The sequence below is a fragment of the Schistocerca gregaria genome, chromosome 1 (assembly GCF_023897955.1).
Source record: "Schistocerca gregaria isolate iqSchGreg1 chromosome 1, iqSchGreg1.2, whole genome shotgun sequence".
In the NCBI taxonomy this organism is placed as follows: Eukaryota; Metazoa; Arthropoda; class Insecta; order Orthoptera; family Acrididae; genus Schistocerca; species Schistocerca gregaria.
Window position 1 is genome coordinate 738,685,848 of NC_064920.1, and position 18,013 is coordinate 738,703,860.

At 39.3% G+C, this 18,013-nt stretch overlaps 1 protein-coding gene across 1 annotated transcript in view; it reads left to right on the plus strand.

The window, feature by feature from the left end:
• The window catches only part of LOC126267261 (putative serine protease K12H4.7), a 92,539-nt gene that overhangs the window by 16,507 nt on the left and 58,019 nt on the right, over nt 1-18,013 (plus strand). The window contains exons 3-4 of the mRNA XM_049972329.1: nt 8,010-8,191; nt 15,020-15,255. Coding sequence (XP_049828286.1) covers nt 8,010-8,191; nt 15,020-15,255 — 418 coding nt within the window. The remainder of the gene's footprint in view (nt 1-8,009; nt 8,192-15,019; nt 15,256-18,013) is intronic.

An 18,013-nucleotide genomic window follows, 5' to 3' on the forward strand; every position in this document is an offset into this window, starting at 1 on the left:
TCTGTATCCAAAACTGCTTAGAGGGAATCTGGCACTGTTAGTGGAAACTTCTAATTCCCAGCAAGCTACGAACCTTCAGAAAGCTAGATGCCTCAGGCAATATGTCATTGAAACAGTGCTACACAACACCTTGAACTATACAAAAAGTGTTGTGTCATACCGGTATCTTGTAGATATTCCCATAGAGGAACTGAAAGCTGAGTGTTCCCAAGAAGGCATTGTGGATGTGCAAAATGTAATGATAAGGGTGGATAGCAATCAGGCCAAATGACACTCATTTTTCCTTACTTTCAGTTGCACAAAACTCTAGGAGCATGTCAAGGCAGATTTCCTTCTCCTAAGCTTGCAGCCCTCTGTCCCCAACCCAGTGCGCTGTTTTAAATGCCAGTACTTTAGACACAATACCTTAGTAAGTAAGGGTGAAGCCGCTTGGGACAAGTGTGGCAAGGCCACGCATGAAGGAGTTGGTTGTTCATCTCCCCCAAAATGTGTAAATTGCTTTGGGGATCACCTTGCCTGGAGTATGGACTGCAGTGTTTTTCTTGAAGAAAGGAAGATACAGGAGATTAAACCAATGAAGCATACCCTCTATGAAGAGGCTAAAAATATCTGTAAGGCCATGCAGCCTCCCACATTCACTACTTCACTACATCTTTTGCTTACACCCTTAAAATGTCTATTTCGACAGCCAATGTTTCTGCACAAATGGAAGTTGGTAGTGTCAGCATTAGTACCAATGTTTGTCAATCCACTTGTGAAGCTGTAGTTGTTTCAGAGCCCATAGACCCCAGAGAAAACCAAATAAAGTCACAGTTGCCAGCATTATAGAGCTCCCAGTACCTGCAAGGTCAGTGTGTGGTAAAACATGCAGCACTGCCTCTACCACTGCTGAGGCGGCTCCTACAAAGCCCTCCCAGGATAAAAAAAAGCAAATGAGAAGCTTCCACCATAGATGAAAACAGTCTGTGGACCATCATGCCATGTCGATATCATTCAGCATTGACGGTTCTGCTGCTTCTTCTTGAGCTAATGGAATGCGAAGTATGCCTGAAACAACCATCTTGCTCAAGGGTGAATTTCGACCCATTGTGTTTTTCCTGCCCCAATGGAAAGACATGGTGGAAATGCAAATGCTTTGATAAATAGCACCCATAATACTGTGGAACATGAATGGGTTCAGGACTAAGTGGAGGAACTGAAACTCCTGGCACAGGAACAATCCTGTGCTTGTGTTTACAAGAAGCACATTTTAAAGCCACTGACATTCCTGGGCTATAGGCCTCCACTGAAAGGATGACCTGCTGGGGAAAGAGCTAAGGGAGGGGTTGCTGTGTTTGCCAACAGCATGCACCACTCCACTGGTCTCTCTTTGGATACTGACCAACAAGCAGTAGCTGTTGCAGTTCATGTGGGTTAGAAAATCCTATCTGCTCACTGTTATTACCTCCGCAGGATGCAGTCCTTACTAAAAAAACTTCCTCACCAATTTCTCCTAGTGGGTGATGTCAGTGCCTATAATGTATTATGGTGCTCAAATATTGGAGAACCTTATGATGCCTCAAGAGCTGTGCATCCTCAACACAGGTGGTCCCACTCGTTTCTCCACTGCTACTGGGTCATTCTCAGCCATCGGTCTCTCTTTCTGCTCTTCAGGCCTCTCAGACTCAGCTCATTGGGAAGCAACTGCCTGTGACTGCCCCGTTCATGATAAAATCTAGTACTGCATGCTTAGACAGTTGCCATTAGCATCAAAGGAAGTTCTGCTCAAATGATTTGATATTGCAGACAGGTCACTTCCCCATCATGGAGGGAAGTAATTTTGATACCTCTTGTCAGACCCGGAAAAGATAGCATGTGTTCCAATAGTTATTGGAGTGTTGCCCTATGTAGAAAATACCCTGGAGCAGGTGGTTAACCTTCATCTGGTTGTTGAAGGCCAGGCAACTCCTTAGCTGCTCTCAGTATTGATTCCAGAGATTTCAGACCACTGTCGACATCCTGACCCTGCTAGAGGCGGCAATTCACCAAGCTTTCCCATGTAAACATTATTGTCTCTCAATATTCTTTAACATAAAAAAGACGTAAGACACTGCTTGGAGACACAGACGCCATCAATGGGGCCTTCGTGGCCATCTTCGTACAGTCTTTCCTGTCTAAAAGATATTTTAGGTCTCGAGTTTGTGACATACAGTTTTCGTTTTTATCAGGAGAATGGTGTCCTTCAGGGTAGTATTTTAAGTGTTACCCTATTTGCCATAGTCATAAACAATATCATGCCTACAGTAACAAATCCTCTGCATTGCTCCTTATTTTTGGACAGTTTTGTAGTGCCACTGAGGTTTCTGGGCCTCATTTTGGGCTCCAGATTGTCATGGTTACCACACCTGAGAGACATGAAAGCCAGAACAGAAGGCTCTCAATATCATGTATTGCCTTAGCCAGTGGTCTTGAGGAGCAGAAAGGTTGCATATAGGACTTTCGTGCATTCTCGGATAGACTATGGGTCAGCGAGGCCTTCTTACATGAAGATCATCGACACAGTCCACCCTGGAGGGATTAGGCTGGCTGAGGGTGCTTATAAGACCAAATCCATACCCATTCTCTTTGTTGAAGCTGGGAACCACCACTCTCCATCCAATGGCAGCGCCTTGTGATGGATTAGGCATGTAAGTTCTTTGCAGCTCCAACTCCACCTGCATACTGTACTGTTGCTTGCCTGCCTCTGGAGTGCCTTTCCTCCAAATGTTCACGAGCAATAAGGCCCTTTGGGATCCACGTGCAGCATGTGTTGGAGTCACATGGTGTGGAGCAAGCCCAACCCCAAGTACACAGTTTTAACCACCAACCACTCTAGTTACTCCACAGGCCCAGAGGAATTTTAGATTTAATGTAGTGCAGAAGAGGTTACATTCCTGCATATGTTTTTAATACATAATTTTATCTGCATATGTTTTAATACATAATTTTATGACATTTTAACTGAGCCACCACAGATTAGATTAATACTTGTTCCATAGATCATGAATACGACACTTTGTAATGATGTGGAACGTGTCAGGTTAATAAAAGATGTCTGTACAAGATATTGCATTACACAAAATATTGCATGACACTAATGTTTAAGTTAGTTTTTTCCCCTCCCTTAACTTATATCTAAAAATTCAGCCAATGAGTAGGAGGAGTTGTCATCTAGAAATTCTGTGCCAAAGTCAGATTTAACCCTGCATAGTGAAGATCATCCTTTCTCCTGGTGTTATAGCTATGCACACTGCTATTACTTTTGAACTGGGTTGGATATTTAACAACAAATTTCATAAGTGAATGTATATACTGTGAGGTTACTGTGAGGATCCCTAGATCCTTAAATAGATGTCTGCAGGATGACTGTGGGTGGGCTCCAGCAATTATTCTGATTACACGTTTTTGAGCAATGAATACTTTTCTACTCAAAGATGAATTACCCCAGAATATGATGCCATACGGAAGCAGTGAATGAAAGTAGGCATAGTAAGCTAATTTACTGAGATTCTTATCACCAAAATTTGCAATAACCCTAATAGCATACGTAGCTGAACTCAGACGTTTCAGCAGACAGGCTTCTGTTCAAAGTCTATATTTATTACTGGAGCTGTGCCATTTACTGTACGGAACTGTATATACTGTGTTTTATCAAAATTTAAGAAAGTCCGTTTGCTGAGAACCACTTAATAATTTTGTAAACACATCATATATAATTACATCACTTAGGTCTTGGTTTTTGGATGTTATTACTATACTTGTATCATCAGCAGAAAGAACTAACTTTGCATCTTCATCAATGTGAAATGGTAAGTCATTAGTGTATATCAAGAACAGTAAAGGGCCTAAGACCAAACCCTGTGGGACCCCGTACTTGATAGGCCCCCAGTTTGAGGAATCAGCTGTTGTTTTAACATTACATGAACCACTTATTTCAACTTTCTGCATTCTTCCAGTTAAGCATGAATTAAACCATTTGTGCACTGCCCCCCTCAAACCATAATGATTTAGCTTATCTAAAAGAATTCCATGATTTACACAATCAAAGGCCTTTGAGAGATCACAAAAAATACCAATGGGTGATGTCTGGTTATTCAGAGCATTTAATATTTGATCAATGAAAGCTTATATAGCATTTTCTGTTGAAAAGCCTTTCTGAAAACCAAACTGAAATTTTGTTAGTACTTTATTTTTACAAATATGGGAGGCTACTCTTGAATACATTACTTTCTCAAAAATTTTTGATAGAGCTGTCAGAAGAGAGATTGGGCGGTAGTTGTTGACATCCGACGTATCCCCCTTTTTATGCTATGGTTTTGCAATGGCATATTTCAGTCTATTGGGGAAAACACCCTGATCCAAAGAGCTATTACATATGTGGCTGAGAATCCTACTTATCTGTGGGGAACAAGCTTTAAGTATCTTGCTGGAAATGCCATCAATTCTGTAAGAGCTTTTACTTTTCAGTGAGTTTATTATTTTACTGATTTCAGAGGGAGAGGTTGGTGGAAATACAGTTGTTTCAAACTTCACAGGTATGGCCTCTTCTATTAGAAGCCTTGCCTCTTCTAGTGAAGATCTAGATCCCATTTTCTCCACAATATTTAAAAAATGATTATTGAAAATATTTTCAATTTCTTATTGTTTGTTAGTACACTTGTCATTGTTTTATGGCACTAAAGTCTTCCTGTGCTCTTGGTTGCCCTGTTTCCCTTTCAGTAATATTCCAAATTGCTTTACTTTTATTATCAGAGTTACTGATTTCAGACATGATACACATACTTCTGGACTTTTTAATAACTTTTCTTAGTACTGCACAATAGTTTTTATAATATTGAACAATTTCGGGGTCAGTACTCCCTCTTGCTGTTAGATACAGTTCTACAGGTGTCTTTACATACAAGTGGATCAAAGCTCTGTTGTGTCATGTCCTCAGGATTGAACTGCTTCAAGATTTTACTGTCTTTGATGTGGAATTATATACAATTTTGCAGGCACTGGAGCAGATGAGATGTACTTAGAGGGCTAAATTCCTTGTCTGTTCAGACTCTGTGAGCATCCTTCACTATCTACAATGCTTCTACCCAACAGATAAAGCAGTTGAGAATATCCAGAACATCCTCTTCCATCTAGAATGGGTGGGGAAGGAAGTGTCTTTCTGCTGAGTACCAGGGCACATGGGTATTGCAGAGAACAAATGGGCAGATGTAGCAGCCAAGGAGGCATGTTGCAGTCTTCAGTTATTTCAGTGTGCCCTCACCCTCCGAGCTGTCATCTTGCTGTTGAGGTACCAAGTCATGTGTTGAGGGAAAGGCGGGTGACTGGAACTGACAGATAATAAGCTGTGTCTGGTAGCCCACAACACAACCATGGCGTATCTCCTTTCAGCCACGAAGAAGGGATGAGTTCCTCCATACTTGTCTTCACGTATGCCACAGTCTTCTGATGTGTGGCTTTTTGCTTTGGCGAGTGGAAGCTCCATTGTCTGGTGCTTTTAGAATAACGATCACTGTGCACCACATTTTACTAAACTGTGCTTTTTTCAGACTGGAAGGCAGTGACAAATTTGCCCTCTACTTTAAGTAATATTGAAACAAATGTAGTTAGAGTTTTATGGTTTTGTGATCTGCCCAACTTGTTTCCAAAAATTTTAGAGAGGTGTTCTTAATGTGTTGACAGGATAACTGGCTCACCCATGTTTTTGTAAGTGTTCAGCCAGTCAAATTTCCCTGTGCATTTGTTTAGCTGTACTGTCGTTTTACTTATGTTTTAATCTTGATGTAGCACCTTTCACTATTCCTCCATTGTTTATTGGCATGTGAGATAGGATGACCATGCAGATCAATGCAAGGGAGGTAGAGGTGAGTGAGTCAGTGTCATTTTGTAGGTTTACTCCAGCTGGTATGACAACATTTTAGTTTTTCATTCCACATTAGTTTCTTTTAATATTCGTAAGAGCACCGACAACCTTACCATTGAGTAGCACATGTACTACCTCTGGCGGAAGATGCTTGGAGCACCAGAATGTGGCCATATGTTGTTCACGGATGTTGTGCCAGTAGCTGTAGTTGCAAGTGAATAGCTGGATAAAACACCTTTTCATAAGCCCCTTCGTAAATAATTTTCTATGTTTTGCAATATTCAGGATATTGCCATTTGTATAATGTGAAATTACATGTATGTTCTGCATTTATTTTCTGGAAACTGTTTCCCTAGTAGTGCTTAAGTTGTAGGATATTAACTTTTTGTTTCTTGTATTGGTTACCTTGAGCCAGTTTCTAGATGTTCATATAGTGTTGTATTTGTGAGGACTGCATGTTTCACTTAACATAGTAAAGCCTATGTGAAAAAGTCAAGATTTCTTGGCTGTGTCGGTAGAAGTAATATTGATTCTCAAGCTTTGGAAATTAATCAGAATTCTAGTAAGAAAATAAAACAAATGTTTAAGGGAATTAAATCACTGCACTCACTCGATCAGAAGAGACAAAGTTATATTAAGTAATTACATAGTTAAAAATACTGATTCAGGATAAGTAGTGACCTTTTGTTTTCTTTAGAAGTTTTTCAATTGCAGTTTTTTCTTTTAAATTACAAAATCTTGAGAGACAATTATGTGTTTAATTTTGTGAGATTGTCAACTCTGTTCCATTGTTTCCATGACAATGAGCTGGTTCTTTTTTAGTTAGCTGCTCTCCTGCTATTTCTTCATTGAAATTTGTGAGTATTCCAAACAGTTACTTTTTCTGTTTCTGTTTTTGTTTTTCATCCACAATGCATTATGAGTATGTATTTTGAGTAATCTTTGCTTCAGTCCATTTAGAAGAAATTCAATGTGCATTGCTAAAATTTTCCTTCACTTTAGTTTTTTTGATTTTGTATTTTCATAATGTAGTAAGTAGCTTTTCCCCTCAAGTGCAAGTACACAAATCATACTGTCATCATCAGAGAAGCCAACAACTTGATTGTTTTTAAATCTTACTTTGTGTTGTTGTACCACTTCTGTAAATGATTCAATTAGCAGTTTCCTCACTGCTTTAGGTACATCATAAGCATGCTATTTATACAGGTAATAGATAATAGAAGAGCAAAGGTAGCAAATCACTGTAAAAGTTGGCAGCAAGCATATAAACAAGGCTGCGAAGGTTGCTAACTTTCAGAGAAATCATTCTTTAGAGCTAGTAGAGTACACATATGTCAGCACAGAGCCTAGATGAGCTATTGCAGCTGGGATAATGTAATTATGTAGGGTTTGAGGGTGGGGGGGGGGGGGAGGAGAGAGAGAGAGAGAGAGAGAGAGAGAGAGAGAGAGAGAGAGAGAGAGAGAGAGAGGGGGGGGGGGGGGTTAGGGGGAGTGGGGGCTGTTTCTGCCTGTTGATGACTCAAAGCAATTATACCATCAGTTGTTACTTTTACTTCTGTTCTTTATATTCTGTCAAAAGCCTTCCATTACCATATTTATGTGGATCAGAATTGTAACAGTAGTATGAAAAATTTTCACTCTAACTTAGAGTTATAAGGCTACCAGATTTTATCTTAAATACTACAAAATATAATTATTCTTGGAACTTCCACAGTAGGTAAAGAAATATCTCCTGTGCCTTAATCTGTTTTTGAAAAAGTACAAGTATTCACGATATGTTGCACAAATTTAGTCACTCAACAGGGCTAGAATTCATTTCAGTTACGTATACTTTTCTTATATCCCCCCTCCACTATTCCTTTTCCTCACTCATATCAAATCAAAATGTAATCTTTCCTCAATTAACTACCTATCAATTTAACTCACATTCTGGGTTTTTCTTTAGTTTTTAGGTGTAAATTTAATTCATTGACAGTCCAAGTAGGTATTTTCGTAATGAAGCATCTTATCTTCAGAGAAGCTTTTTATTGCGATATCTTAAGTATGTATGAGATGCTTTGTTCATTTATACAAAATACTCTTTATGCTACTAGAAATAATCACAGATGTCCTTTTAAAACTTTGTTTGCAGAGATATTTCACAAATGCATCATTTCATCAGCCAGGGGGGCCAGTATTCCTTATGATAGGTGGTGAAGGCAAAGCAAGTCCTTTGTGGATGGTAACTGGTCAATGGATTACATATGCTAAACAATACAATGCCCTCTGTTTCCAATTGGAGCATCGATATTATGGAAAAAGTCATCCTACTCAGTAAGTCATACTTTTTATTATATGTATATTTGTACACATTTGCCATTACTTAGAGTATGTGCCTATAGAGTTCAATTTTTGTAATAGAATGTAATTGCAGTTGTTGATGCAGTTTCAGTGCAGTTTTCTTACACTATGTGTGATGTTACCTCATCAGTATTCTACTAAGCAGTAGACTCTCCTACCAACTTTTCATTCGATTAAACCAATTGCAATTTTACCTGATGTTGCTCGTATCTTAGTTAACTTAGTTAACTATGCACATATCTGTTTAAAAAATACAGCTCACTAATGCTGTAGGGTTGACTCTCATATGTCTGCTTTCATGCCCAGCAGGTAACTTGCTCAAATGACAACCTGTAGCTGTGAAGTAGAAGTCAAATAGTCGATTCATTGGATAGAATTGCAAGTTAATAAAATACACAGAAAAATTAAATAAAAAATAAATGCATTATTAATGAGAAGTTCTGTTCTGAAGTCTGTAATTGGTGTAGACCAAATCAGAGAATTATGTTGAATAATGTTTTTTCATGAAAGTGTATGTCAAATAAACTGAAAGTGGTCTTACAATAACTATGTATAATGCAGACAGACATTTTAATATTAAATGCAGTAAAGTTGTGATGACAACAGTAAAAGGATGGTAGCAGAATCCCCAAGATAGTCATCCAAGGTGTGCGAAAAACTGTCTATTTTGGGAACATAATACACAAAAATATTCAACAGTTCGAAATAATTCAGAGTTCAGCATGACACTTTACACAATAACACATGCGAGATGACAAGCAGAAACTTGTACTCTCTCTATTCTCAATTCCGAAAGGCAAGTGGAAAGTTAAAGCTCCGTGCTGGAGCACATTCAAACCTCGTGAGAGTTGGAGTCCCTTCAAAAGTTTGAGTATTGTAGCAGCCATTCACCACCCAGAATCTGTCTCCTACATGACCATATACCACAGGCAGGTCTTCCTTCTTCCAGAACTCAACATAAAAGTGTCTAGAATCACTCTCTTGACAGCTCCACACAAAAAGTGTGCTTTGGCACTTGAATCCAGCAGTATTCCACCACTGCCTAACTCTCATTGGCTGAAAGGCGTCCCCCACAAGAAATACAGAAATGATTTGACTCGACTTGACCTCTTTTCACACTTAACTTTTATATCAATGTTTAAATAAAAAAAAATGCTATAACATTCTGCCACACTCATACTGTTGGCAATAAATATAAGTAGAGGTTTCTTCACAAGTAAATGAGGCAGCATTCTTGCATGAGTGCACTCATATTAAATGTCAATAAAATTATTTTAAATATTTTTTGACCAGTTGTTTATGTATGTTTGATGGAAGTGTTTTAGTGGTGGTGTTAGCTAACACATGTGACTGACCACTTTTAAATTACCACAGTTTTTAATACCAGTTGCAATCATATTTAAATAAAGTTACTGGTAAAATAGTAAGATACTCATTAAGTAACTACACAAGTATTAGAAGATAAGAGGTATTCATGGTGCATTCAGTTGCTGTGTTATTGTGAAGAAAATAATTTTTTGACAGAAATTTGTATAATGAAAAAATTTAAAAATGTAATAAATCAATAAATAAGATAGATACAGATGAGTAGCTTTTGAGGATGATTGCTATAGCGTGGTTCAACCATCCGAGATATTGTTTGTTCAGATTACATGAAGTATATACAAGTTGTTAATTCGAAGGTCCTTTGTGAAAATATTTAGTTACTGTAAAATACTAACTACTTTAGTGTTTAAGATATTGAAAATAATTTTGTTTCATTGGATGCACTTCATTTTTCTGAGATTGTTGATGTATTTAGATTTGCTTTATTATGTAACAATGATTTATTATAGATTTTCTGAGAGTTGTAAGAAGCCAACTCTATGACTGTCTCACACTGCCCCATATCTGGTGCATCTCCTGTACAAAGGCCATGTGAACAACCACTGTCCAAATTCCAGCTGTGAGATTTACCAAATCTGCCTACCCACTGACCGCCTTGTAGTGCTTCGAGAATTTACATGTAAATTCTAGAACCACTACACCTTCTGCTGCTCAAACACATGATATTTTAAAAAGAAGTGTGAGAGAGAGCCTATTTACTGCGCAACACATGTCCATGTGTGCAGGATTGACATTTATTGTGGGAAGACAGGAGCTGCGTCAGATGAGTGGCACTGAAAAGTGTTTGCTGCAAGTGCCAGACGCTGTAGGAGAGGACACGGAGTAATTAAATGCTTTTCTTTGCTGTGTTAGTGAATGTGATTGTTGTAAAAAAAATCTAACATTTGACTATAGATTTTTAACTTACTTCATATCTTAGCTCCGAACGAAGCAAGACACAGGGGACGTCTGTAAATTATTTGGTTGTTAAAACCAGGCAATTGTGATAATGTTTAATTGTATCTAACTGGTGTCGTCGTAGTTGACTTACAAGAATTTGTATGTTTATGTGAAACTTGTGGAAATGAAAATATACCTGAACTGAACTGAAAGTATGGGGTTACCGAGTTATTTCTAGGGCGCGCGCGCACGTGTGTTTGTGTGTGTGTGTGTGTGTGTGTGTGTGTGTGTGTGTGTGAGAGAGAGAGAGAGAGAGAGAGAAAGTATTTGTTAGTTCCTCTAAACAGAATTATTTCTTTGGAGAAGTTGTGGAGATCGACAAGCCGCACATCCAGGGAAGAGGATTGGCTCAAAGTTTCAAGTAAGTCAACTGTAGTAAGAGAAGTGCGAAGTTTGCAATCCAGTTTTGCACCATTTCTCTTGTCGCCAATGCTGTTAGAGCCTTTGTACTCAGGCTGACTAGAATCGCACATTTTGGCTGGCTGAGCCACACTGTGCTCAGGTCCCTGGGTGCGTCCACTAATGTTCAGGTGCTCAAATTCTTTCTCAGCACCTCATACTAATTCTAAATGGCCGAATAACTTGTCTTCAAATGGGAAACATCACATATGTGAAACTTTCTGATAATGGAATAAATTTCAGGTTATATTGGGTCTACTGCCTGCTCCCTGGAGAAAGCCTACTTCAGTGGGTTCCTACACATTGAACCCTGTTTGTTTCAGGATAGACTCCAAATAAAGATAAAGGGCTGGCTTTGATATTAAAGTCTCCTGTGCAGGCCAACTAATTTTGTTTTTAACTAATTATTTACAGAATCTCTGGCAATGTTGTTCTCTTATCAGTACCGGAACAATTCTGGCTTTGTGGGCTACAAGAAATTGTTTTCTGTGCTGAATGCATCATGTGGATTGTAGGTTACCAGCCATAGGTTTAGTCAGCTGTACAAAGCAAAGTGACTAACTGCCAGAAAATCTGCAGTGATGGTTTTGTTTCTTTTTTTTACATCATAAGTCAGTTCACTGCATTTACTTCTTTAGTATATTCAGCAGTCACTAAAATTAGAACTAATAAGCTTTTAAAATGATGGGAAACATACATACTAAACATTCCAAAGAGAGCTGGCTTTATTTCATGTGTCTTACAGTTAGTGTGTGTGAATACAGAGCTGAGATGGTTTATTTAAGAGTTGAAATGATTCACATTGAGTATACTTTTAGCTGTATGTATCAGTGTGTTCAGCACAGCTCACGATTGGTCAAAATGATGGAAATTGTACCCATTGAGGTAACATTCTGTGCAGATTAGTTTCTGATATACCAAGTTTCCAAACCAACCTTGCTGATCAATTAATTGCAACAATTTTCCTCTCATGAAGCCAAACCAAAAAAGTTTCACCAACATAGTGATAAAAGCAGGACTGGCGAAGAGGGGCACTGCTTAAAACACTTTCTTAAACATTCTGCATGGAAAAATTGGCCGCAGCCAGCGAGAAGGCGGAATCCATGACCATTCCATCCATCATTTCATAGTGTTCGCAACTGTACTAAAAGTAAATGGTGGTCAGTGTGTGAGAACAATCTGGTCCGGAAGGAAGTGGCTGGTCAGCAAACTCAGTAAACAAGTACCTGGATAAACCGTGGTCAGTGTGTCAGAACAATCTGGCCACTTAAGGAAGTGGCTGGTGAGCAAACTCAGTAAACAGGTACCTGGATAAACAGATGTACTGTATAGAAGCATTCTATAAAATTGTCTGCACCTATCCATAATTGTTTGATAATGTCAGCAAACATCTGGTGTTCTTAATGTTGTGCTCACAGCAACCAACAACAGCCACTGTTAATTCTGTTAAATATTTTGCCAGTCTATATGTTGGCAAGCCAGTTACACTTATGATGGGTGTTGACAGGATGCCTTCTTGGTGAATTTCAAGATCACATAATCTTGAAGGCCTCAGTGTTATTACACCTCCAGTACGATTTTAATGTACAGTGCAAATAACAAGCCATTGAGGATGCTTTAGAAGCAAACGAAGTGAAATGTGCATGTCAAAAATACACTCCTGGAAATGGAAAAAAGAACACATTGACACCGGTGTGTCAGACCCACCATACTTGCTCTGGACACTGCGAGAGGGCTGTACAAGCAATGATCACACGCACGGCACAGCGGACACACCAGGAACCGCGGTGTTGGCCGTCGAATGGCGCTAGCTGCGCAGCATTTGTGCACCGCCGCCGTCAGTGTCAGCCAGTTTGCCGTGGCATACGGAGCTCCATCGCAGTCTTTAACACTGGTAGCATGCCGCGGTAGCGTGGACGTGAACCGTATGTGCAGTTGACGGACTTTGAGCCAGGGCGTATAGTGGGCATGCGGGAGGCCGGGTGGACGTACCGCCGAATTGCTCAACACGTGGGGCGTGAGGTCTCCACAGTACATCGATGTTGTCGCCAGTGGTCGGCGGAAGGTGCACGTGCCCGTCGACCTGGGACCGGACCGCAGCGACGCACGGATGCACGCCAAGACCGTAGGATCCTACGCAGTGCCGTAGGGGACCGCACCGCCACTTCCCAGCAAATTAGGGACACTGTTGCTCCTGGGGTATCGGCGAGGACCATTCGCAACCGTCTCCATGAAGCTGGGCTACGGTCCCGCACACCGTTAGGCCGTCTTCCACTCACGCCCCAACATCGTGCAGCCCGCCTCCAGTGGTGTCGCGACAGGCGTGAATGGAGGGACGAATGGAGACGTGTCGTCTTCAGCGATGAGAGTCGCTTCTGCCTTGGTGCCAATGATGGTCGTATGCGTGTTTGGCGCCGTGCAGGTGAGCGCCACAATCAGGACTGCATACGACCGAGGCACACAGGGCCAACACCCGGCATCATGGTGTGGGGAGCGATCTCCTACACTGGCTGTACACCTCTGGTGATCGTCGAGGGGACACTGAATAGTGCACGGTACATCCAAACCGTCATCGAACCCATCGTTCTACCATCTCTAAACCGGCAAGGGAACTTGCTGTTCCAACAGGACAATGCACGTCCGCATGTATCCCGTGCCACCCAACGTGCTCTAGAAGGTGTAAGTCAACTACCCTGGCCAGCAAGATCTCCGGATCTGTCCCCCATTGAGCATGTTTGGGACTGGATGAAGCGTCGTCTCACGTGGTCTGCACGTCCAGCACGAACGCTGGTCCAACTGAGGCGCCAGGTGGAAATGGCATGCAAGCCGTTCCACAGGACTACATCCAGCATCTCTACGATCGTCTCCATGGGAGAATAGCAGCCTGCATTGCTGCGAAAGGTGGATATACTAGTGCCGACATTGTGCATGCTCTGTTGCCTGTGTCTATGTGCCTGTGGTTCTGTCAGTGTGATCATGTGATGTATCTGACCCCAGGAATGTGTCAATAAAGTTTCCCCTTCCTGGGACAATGAATTCACGGTGTTCTTATTTCAATTTCCAGGAGTGTATAAAAAAATCTTTTATGTAACTGTGGAGATGGCTCAGGTATAAAAAAAACTGCGAACATGCAAATAAGAGGTAATAGAACTTTTGGAGTAAACCAATCAGTTTTTAGCGAAAAAAATTTTTTTGTGTGTGTGGAGGGGGAGTGCCTGTGTATGTAGAGACATGGTAATGATTCTTGCATTATCAGCAGATAGATTTACATCTCCTGTTTCAGTGGATTCATTTATATGTCAAGAAATAATGGTCATGGTAATGATTTGTCTCAAACTAGAAAATTGTTTTGGCCCCCAGTGGACCACCCCAGGAACATCTCATTCCAGATGAGTGTAACCTCAGATGTTTGTGTGGTAGAATAATTATGGTGAATGCATATGTGGAAATGGTGTTTGAGGCGGAATAAGGGTAACTAGCCCGCATTTGCCGAGGTAGATGGAAAACCGCCTTAAAAACCATTCACAGGCTGGCCGGCACACCAGATCTCGACACTAACCCATTGTGCGAATTCGTGCCTAGGACTGGGATACCTTCCCCTTGGGAAGCAGCAATTTAGATCGCTTGGCTAACTGGGCGGGTTTAGGCAGGTTACTAGCAATTCTGGTTATTGACTTATTTAAGTATCTAACTGTATGGGTGGATCAGTGATCAGTGATCAGTGATCAGTGGTGTGATGAGTGTAAAGGCCCCGAAGGAATCTGAGTTGCAGCTGATTGTAAATATTTTTACAGAAGTGATGGACTGTTATTGAGTCTCTTATTTTTTCAAGCTTTTGAAAAAAATGTTAGTCATGGAACTAATCAATAGTTATCAATATCTTTTTTATAAATTGGTTCTAATTTTTGAAACTTTAGTTTGTCTGATAAAATACCATGTGAAAGCAATACATTACTATCAAAATTTTTAACTTTTATGTCTTATAAATTCACTTTCATGTACTGTGCATCTTGTTAACCTACTAGTTCCTACTACAAGTCTTAACAAAAGTACTGACTCAATATTTTTCAATTTCAGGGATCTGTCTGTAAAAAATCTTGTATATCTAAGCAGTGAGCAGGCACTTGCTGATATTGCTTACTTTATTGAGGGTATGAACAAGAAGCATAATTTAACACTTGGAACAAAATGGGTTGTTTTTGGTGGATCATATCCGGGATCATTAGCTGCTTGGGCAAGAGCTAAATATCCTCATCTAGTTCATGCAGCTGTCTCTGCCAGTGGTCCCCTGCTTGCAAAATCAGATTTTGGAGGTTTGTAGGTTTGGTCAAAAGACTAAAAAATATTGATCACCTTGTATTTTTGTTGTGTAGCTTTAAGAATGAAACGCAACTGACTACTTTATAACGAAGAGAGTTAACTTTCACAAACTCATTTACTCTGTAGAGAAGCTCTTCATTGTAAAATAAACATGAATGAAATAAGTCTGATTAGACCTTGAAACTTTTATGTACTTTGGCTTTACAAGTATTTAGAGAATAAATTTACCTGTGACTGTTCTTGATTGAGAGGTAAACACAGGAATAAGTGAAAGTTTCCACTCAGGTTATTTCTGCAAAAGTGTTGTTCAGGTGCATTGAAACTGTTCCCTAATCTGTTGATAAAAAATATAGTACTGAATTATTTCTTGAAACTGAAATATTTGAGTCAGTTGTTAAATATACCTTCAACTTGTAATATTTCAGTTATGTTGTTAATGAAGTGAAGATCATAATTTAAATATTTGCCCTACATCTTGTCTTATTGTTTTAAGTCTTCAGTTCTTATTTATGTGACTCAGTATAGTGCGTATCTCACCCTTTGACCTTGCTCCTAAAACAGCAACACCCACCCCTTTTCCCCTCCCCAATCATTCCACATAATTTCAATAAAAGAATTGTTCAAATAATCTATGGAGCATCTAAGTACTGAAGTCTGTGGATGGGACCTACCTCCACAACATGGACAACCTATTTTGTCATTACGGTTGTTTCCTTTCCTTTTTACTCACCTTCACTCTTGTGCAGACTACCTTCCTTCTCTTTTCTTGTTTACAGTATGTATTATCTCTTGGTCATCATGCCTCCCTTCCCCTTATCTCATTTTCATTAACTGTTTATCCCTTGCTTTGTGTTCCCTACATGAACCCAGTACCATTTTCATCTTTTTCTGTCCTTCATTTTTCTGATTTTTCTATTAGTTCTATGAAACATCTTTAGAATCAATACTCATGTCTGTTGTCTTCATTATTGTAAACTTGGTATGAATAGGGATGGAAAAAAATCTGTTTTTGCCAAAAGGGGTGCCTGGAAAGTTACTTTTCCACTAAGTTATAAATAGATTTGTATCCCATCAGAAAAACTACATTGAAGGAGCTTCCCATTCTAGATGTAGCCTTCTAAATAGGCTATTTTCTATTACATCATCCATAGAGTTCTTAATTATTTTCATATGGTTGAAACAAAAATGCAGGGCTGTGAATGTGTACATGGATCTGTGGCCTTAAGATGTGGTAATCCAGTTTGAAGGTGTAAACCAGTGTTTTTTAATGTTTCATCTTTGCTTGAAGTAGTTATTTCCATCTTATTCAGAAGCTTACCAGTTTCATCACTAAAATTTCCATTTCCTCTACAGTAAAACCTCTTTTTAATGAATCTATGATTGATTGATTGATTAATTTTTATTGGTCCAATTTTATCATATAGCACAAATTGTACAGTTGATATTGGACAGGTCAAAGATAAGCTACAATAATACATAGTATTAGCAAAATAGTAGGCAAATTAAAATCAGGTACCTATTACAATTAATTTTGTTACTTTTCAGAAATTCTCTGACAGAATAGAAACATTCCTTTTTTTAGAAATGCCTTTAGTTTAGCTTTAAATATTGGCTCAGTAATATTTTTTATTTCCTCTGGTATCTTATTGTGTAGTATTACACCAATGTTAATTATGCTCCTCTGGTAGGTTGTTGTTCTGTGATATTTTTGATTCCCTTCTGGTACTATAGTTGTGTACATTTTTGTTCTGTAGCAGTTTGCCTGTTTTCAGGAGGTAGTCCCTAGTGAACAAGATAGTTTCTTAAATGAATGAACTTTGAACATTTAGAACACCAAGCTCAGTAAAATTGGATTTACAGGACTCCATCTTTTTAAGGCCACAAATTATTCTTAAAGCTCTTTTTGCATTCTAAAAATCTTTACACTGTGAGTTGAGTATCCCCAGAAAATGATCCCATATCGGATTAGTGAGTGGAACTGTGCATAGTATGCCTGCAGTACTGTTGTTTTGCTTGTTGTAACCTTTAAAATTCTTAGGCCATAGCACACAGATGATAGTTTTCTACACAAATTATTTATATGTGTGTCCCACTTTAAATCCTGCTGAACCCAAAGACCCAAGAATTTTCTGACTCTTCCATTTTCTAGGGGATAATTTTTTAATTGGGCTTGAATAGACATTTGATTAGTTGGAGGAATTAAATGAAAATCGACACACACAGTTTTTCAGTAGTTATAATGAGTCTGTTTTTTGTGAACCACTCAGAAAGTGTTTTCATAGAACTTTCTGCTGTGGGCCGCAAAGTTCCTGGACTGGATCCAGAGAGCAATATGCTTGTGTCTTCGGCAAACAGGATAGTTTTTGTGAACTCATACTGAAGTGATACTTTCTGCCTGCGGTTTTTTTTAGGTATAACACAACCAGCTATGTGCTACGCCTCTTACTCCTCGTCTTTCTAATTTTTTCAAGGAGAATGTTATGGTCCAGGATGTTGAAGGCTTTTGATAGATCTAGAAAGATACCTGCAGCTAATTTATGTCGATCAAGACATTTTAAAATGCAGTCTAAGAAATCGAAAATTGCTGTATGTGTAGATTTAGACTTTCTAAAACCATGTTGTTGTATTGTAAGAGGCGCATATTTATTTTTGAAACTTAAAAAGCCTGTCATAGAAGAGTTTTATAGAATTTTTGAGAAGGAACTTAACTGTGACACGGGTCAGTAGTTTGATATTTTTTCAGAAGAATGT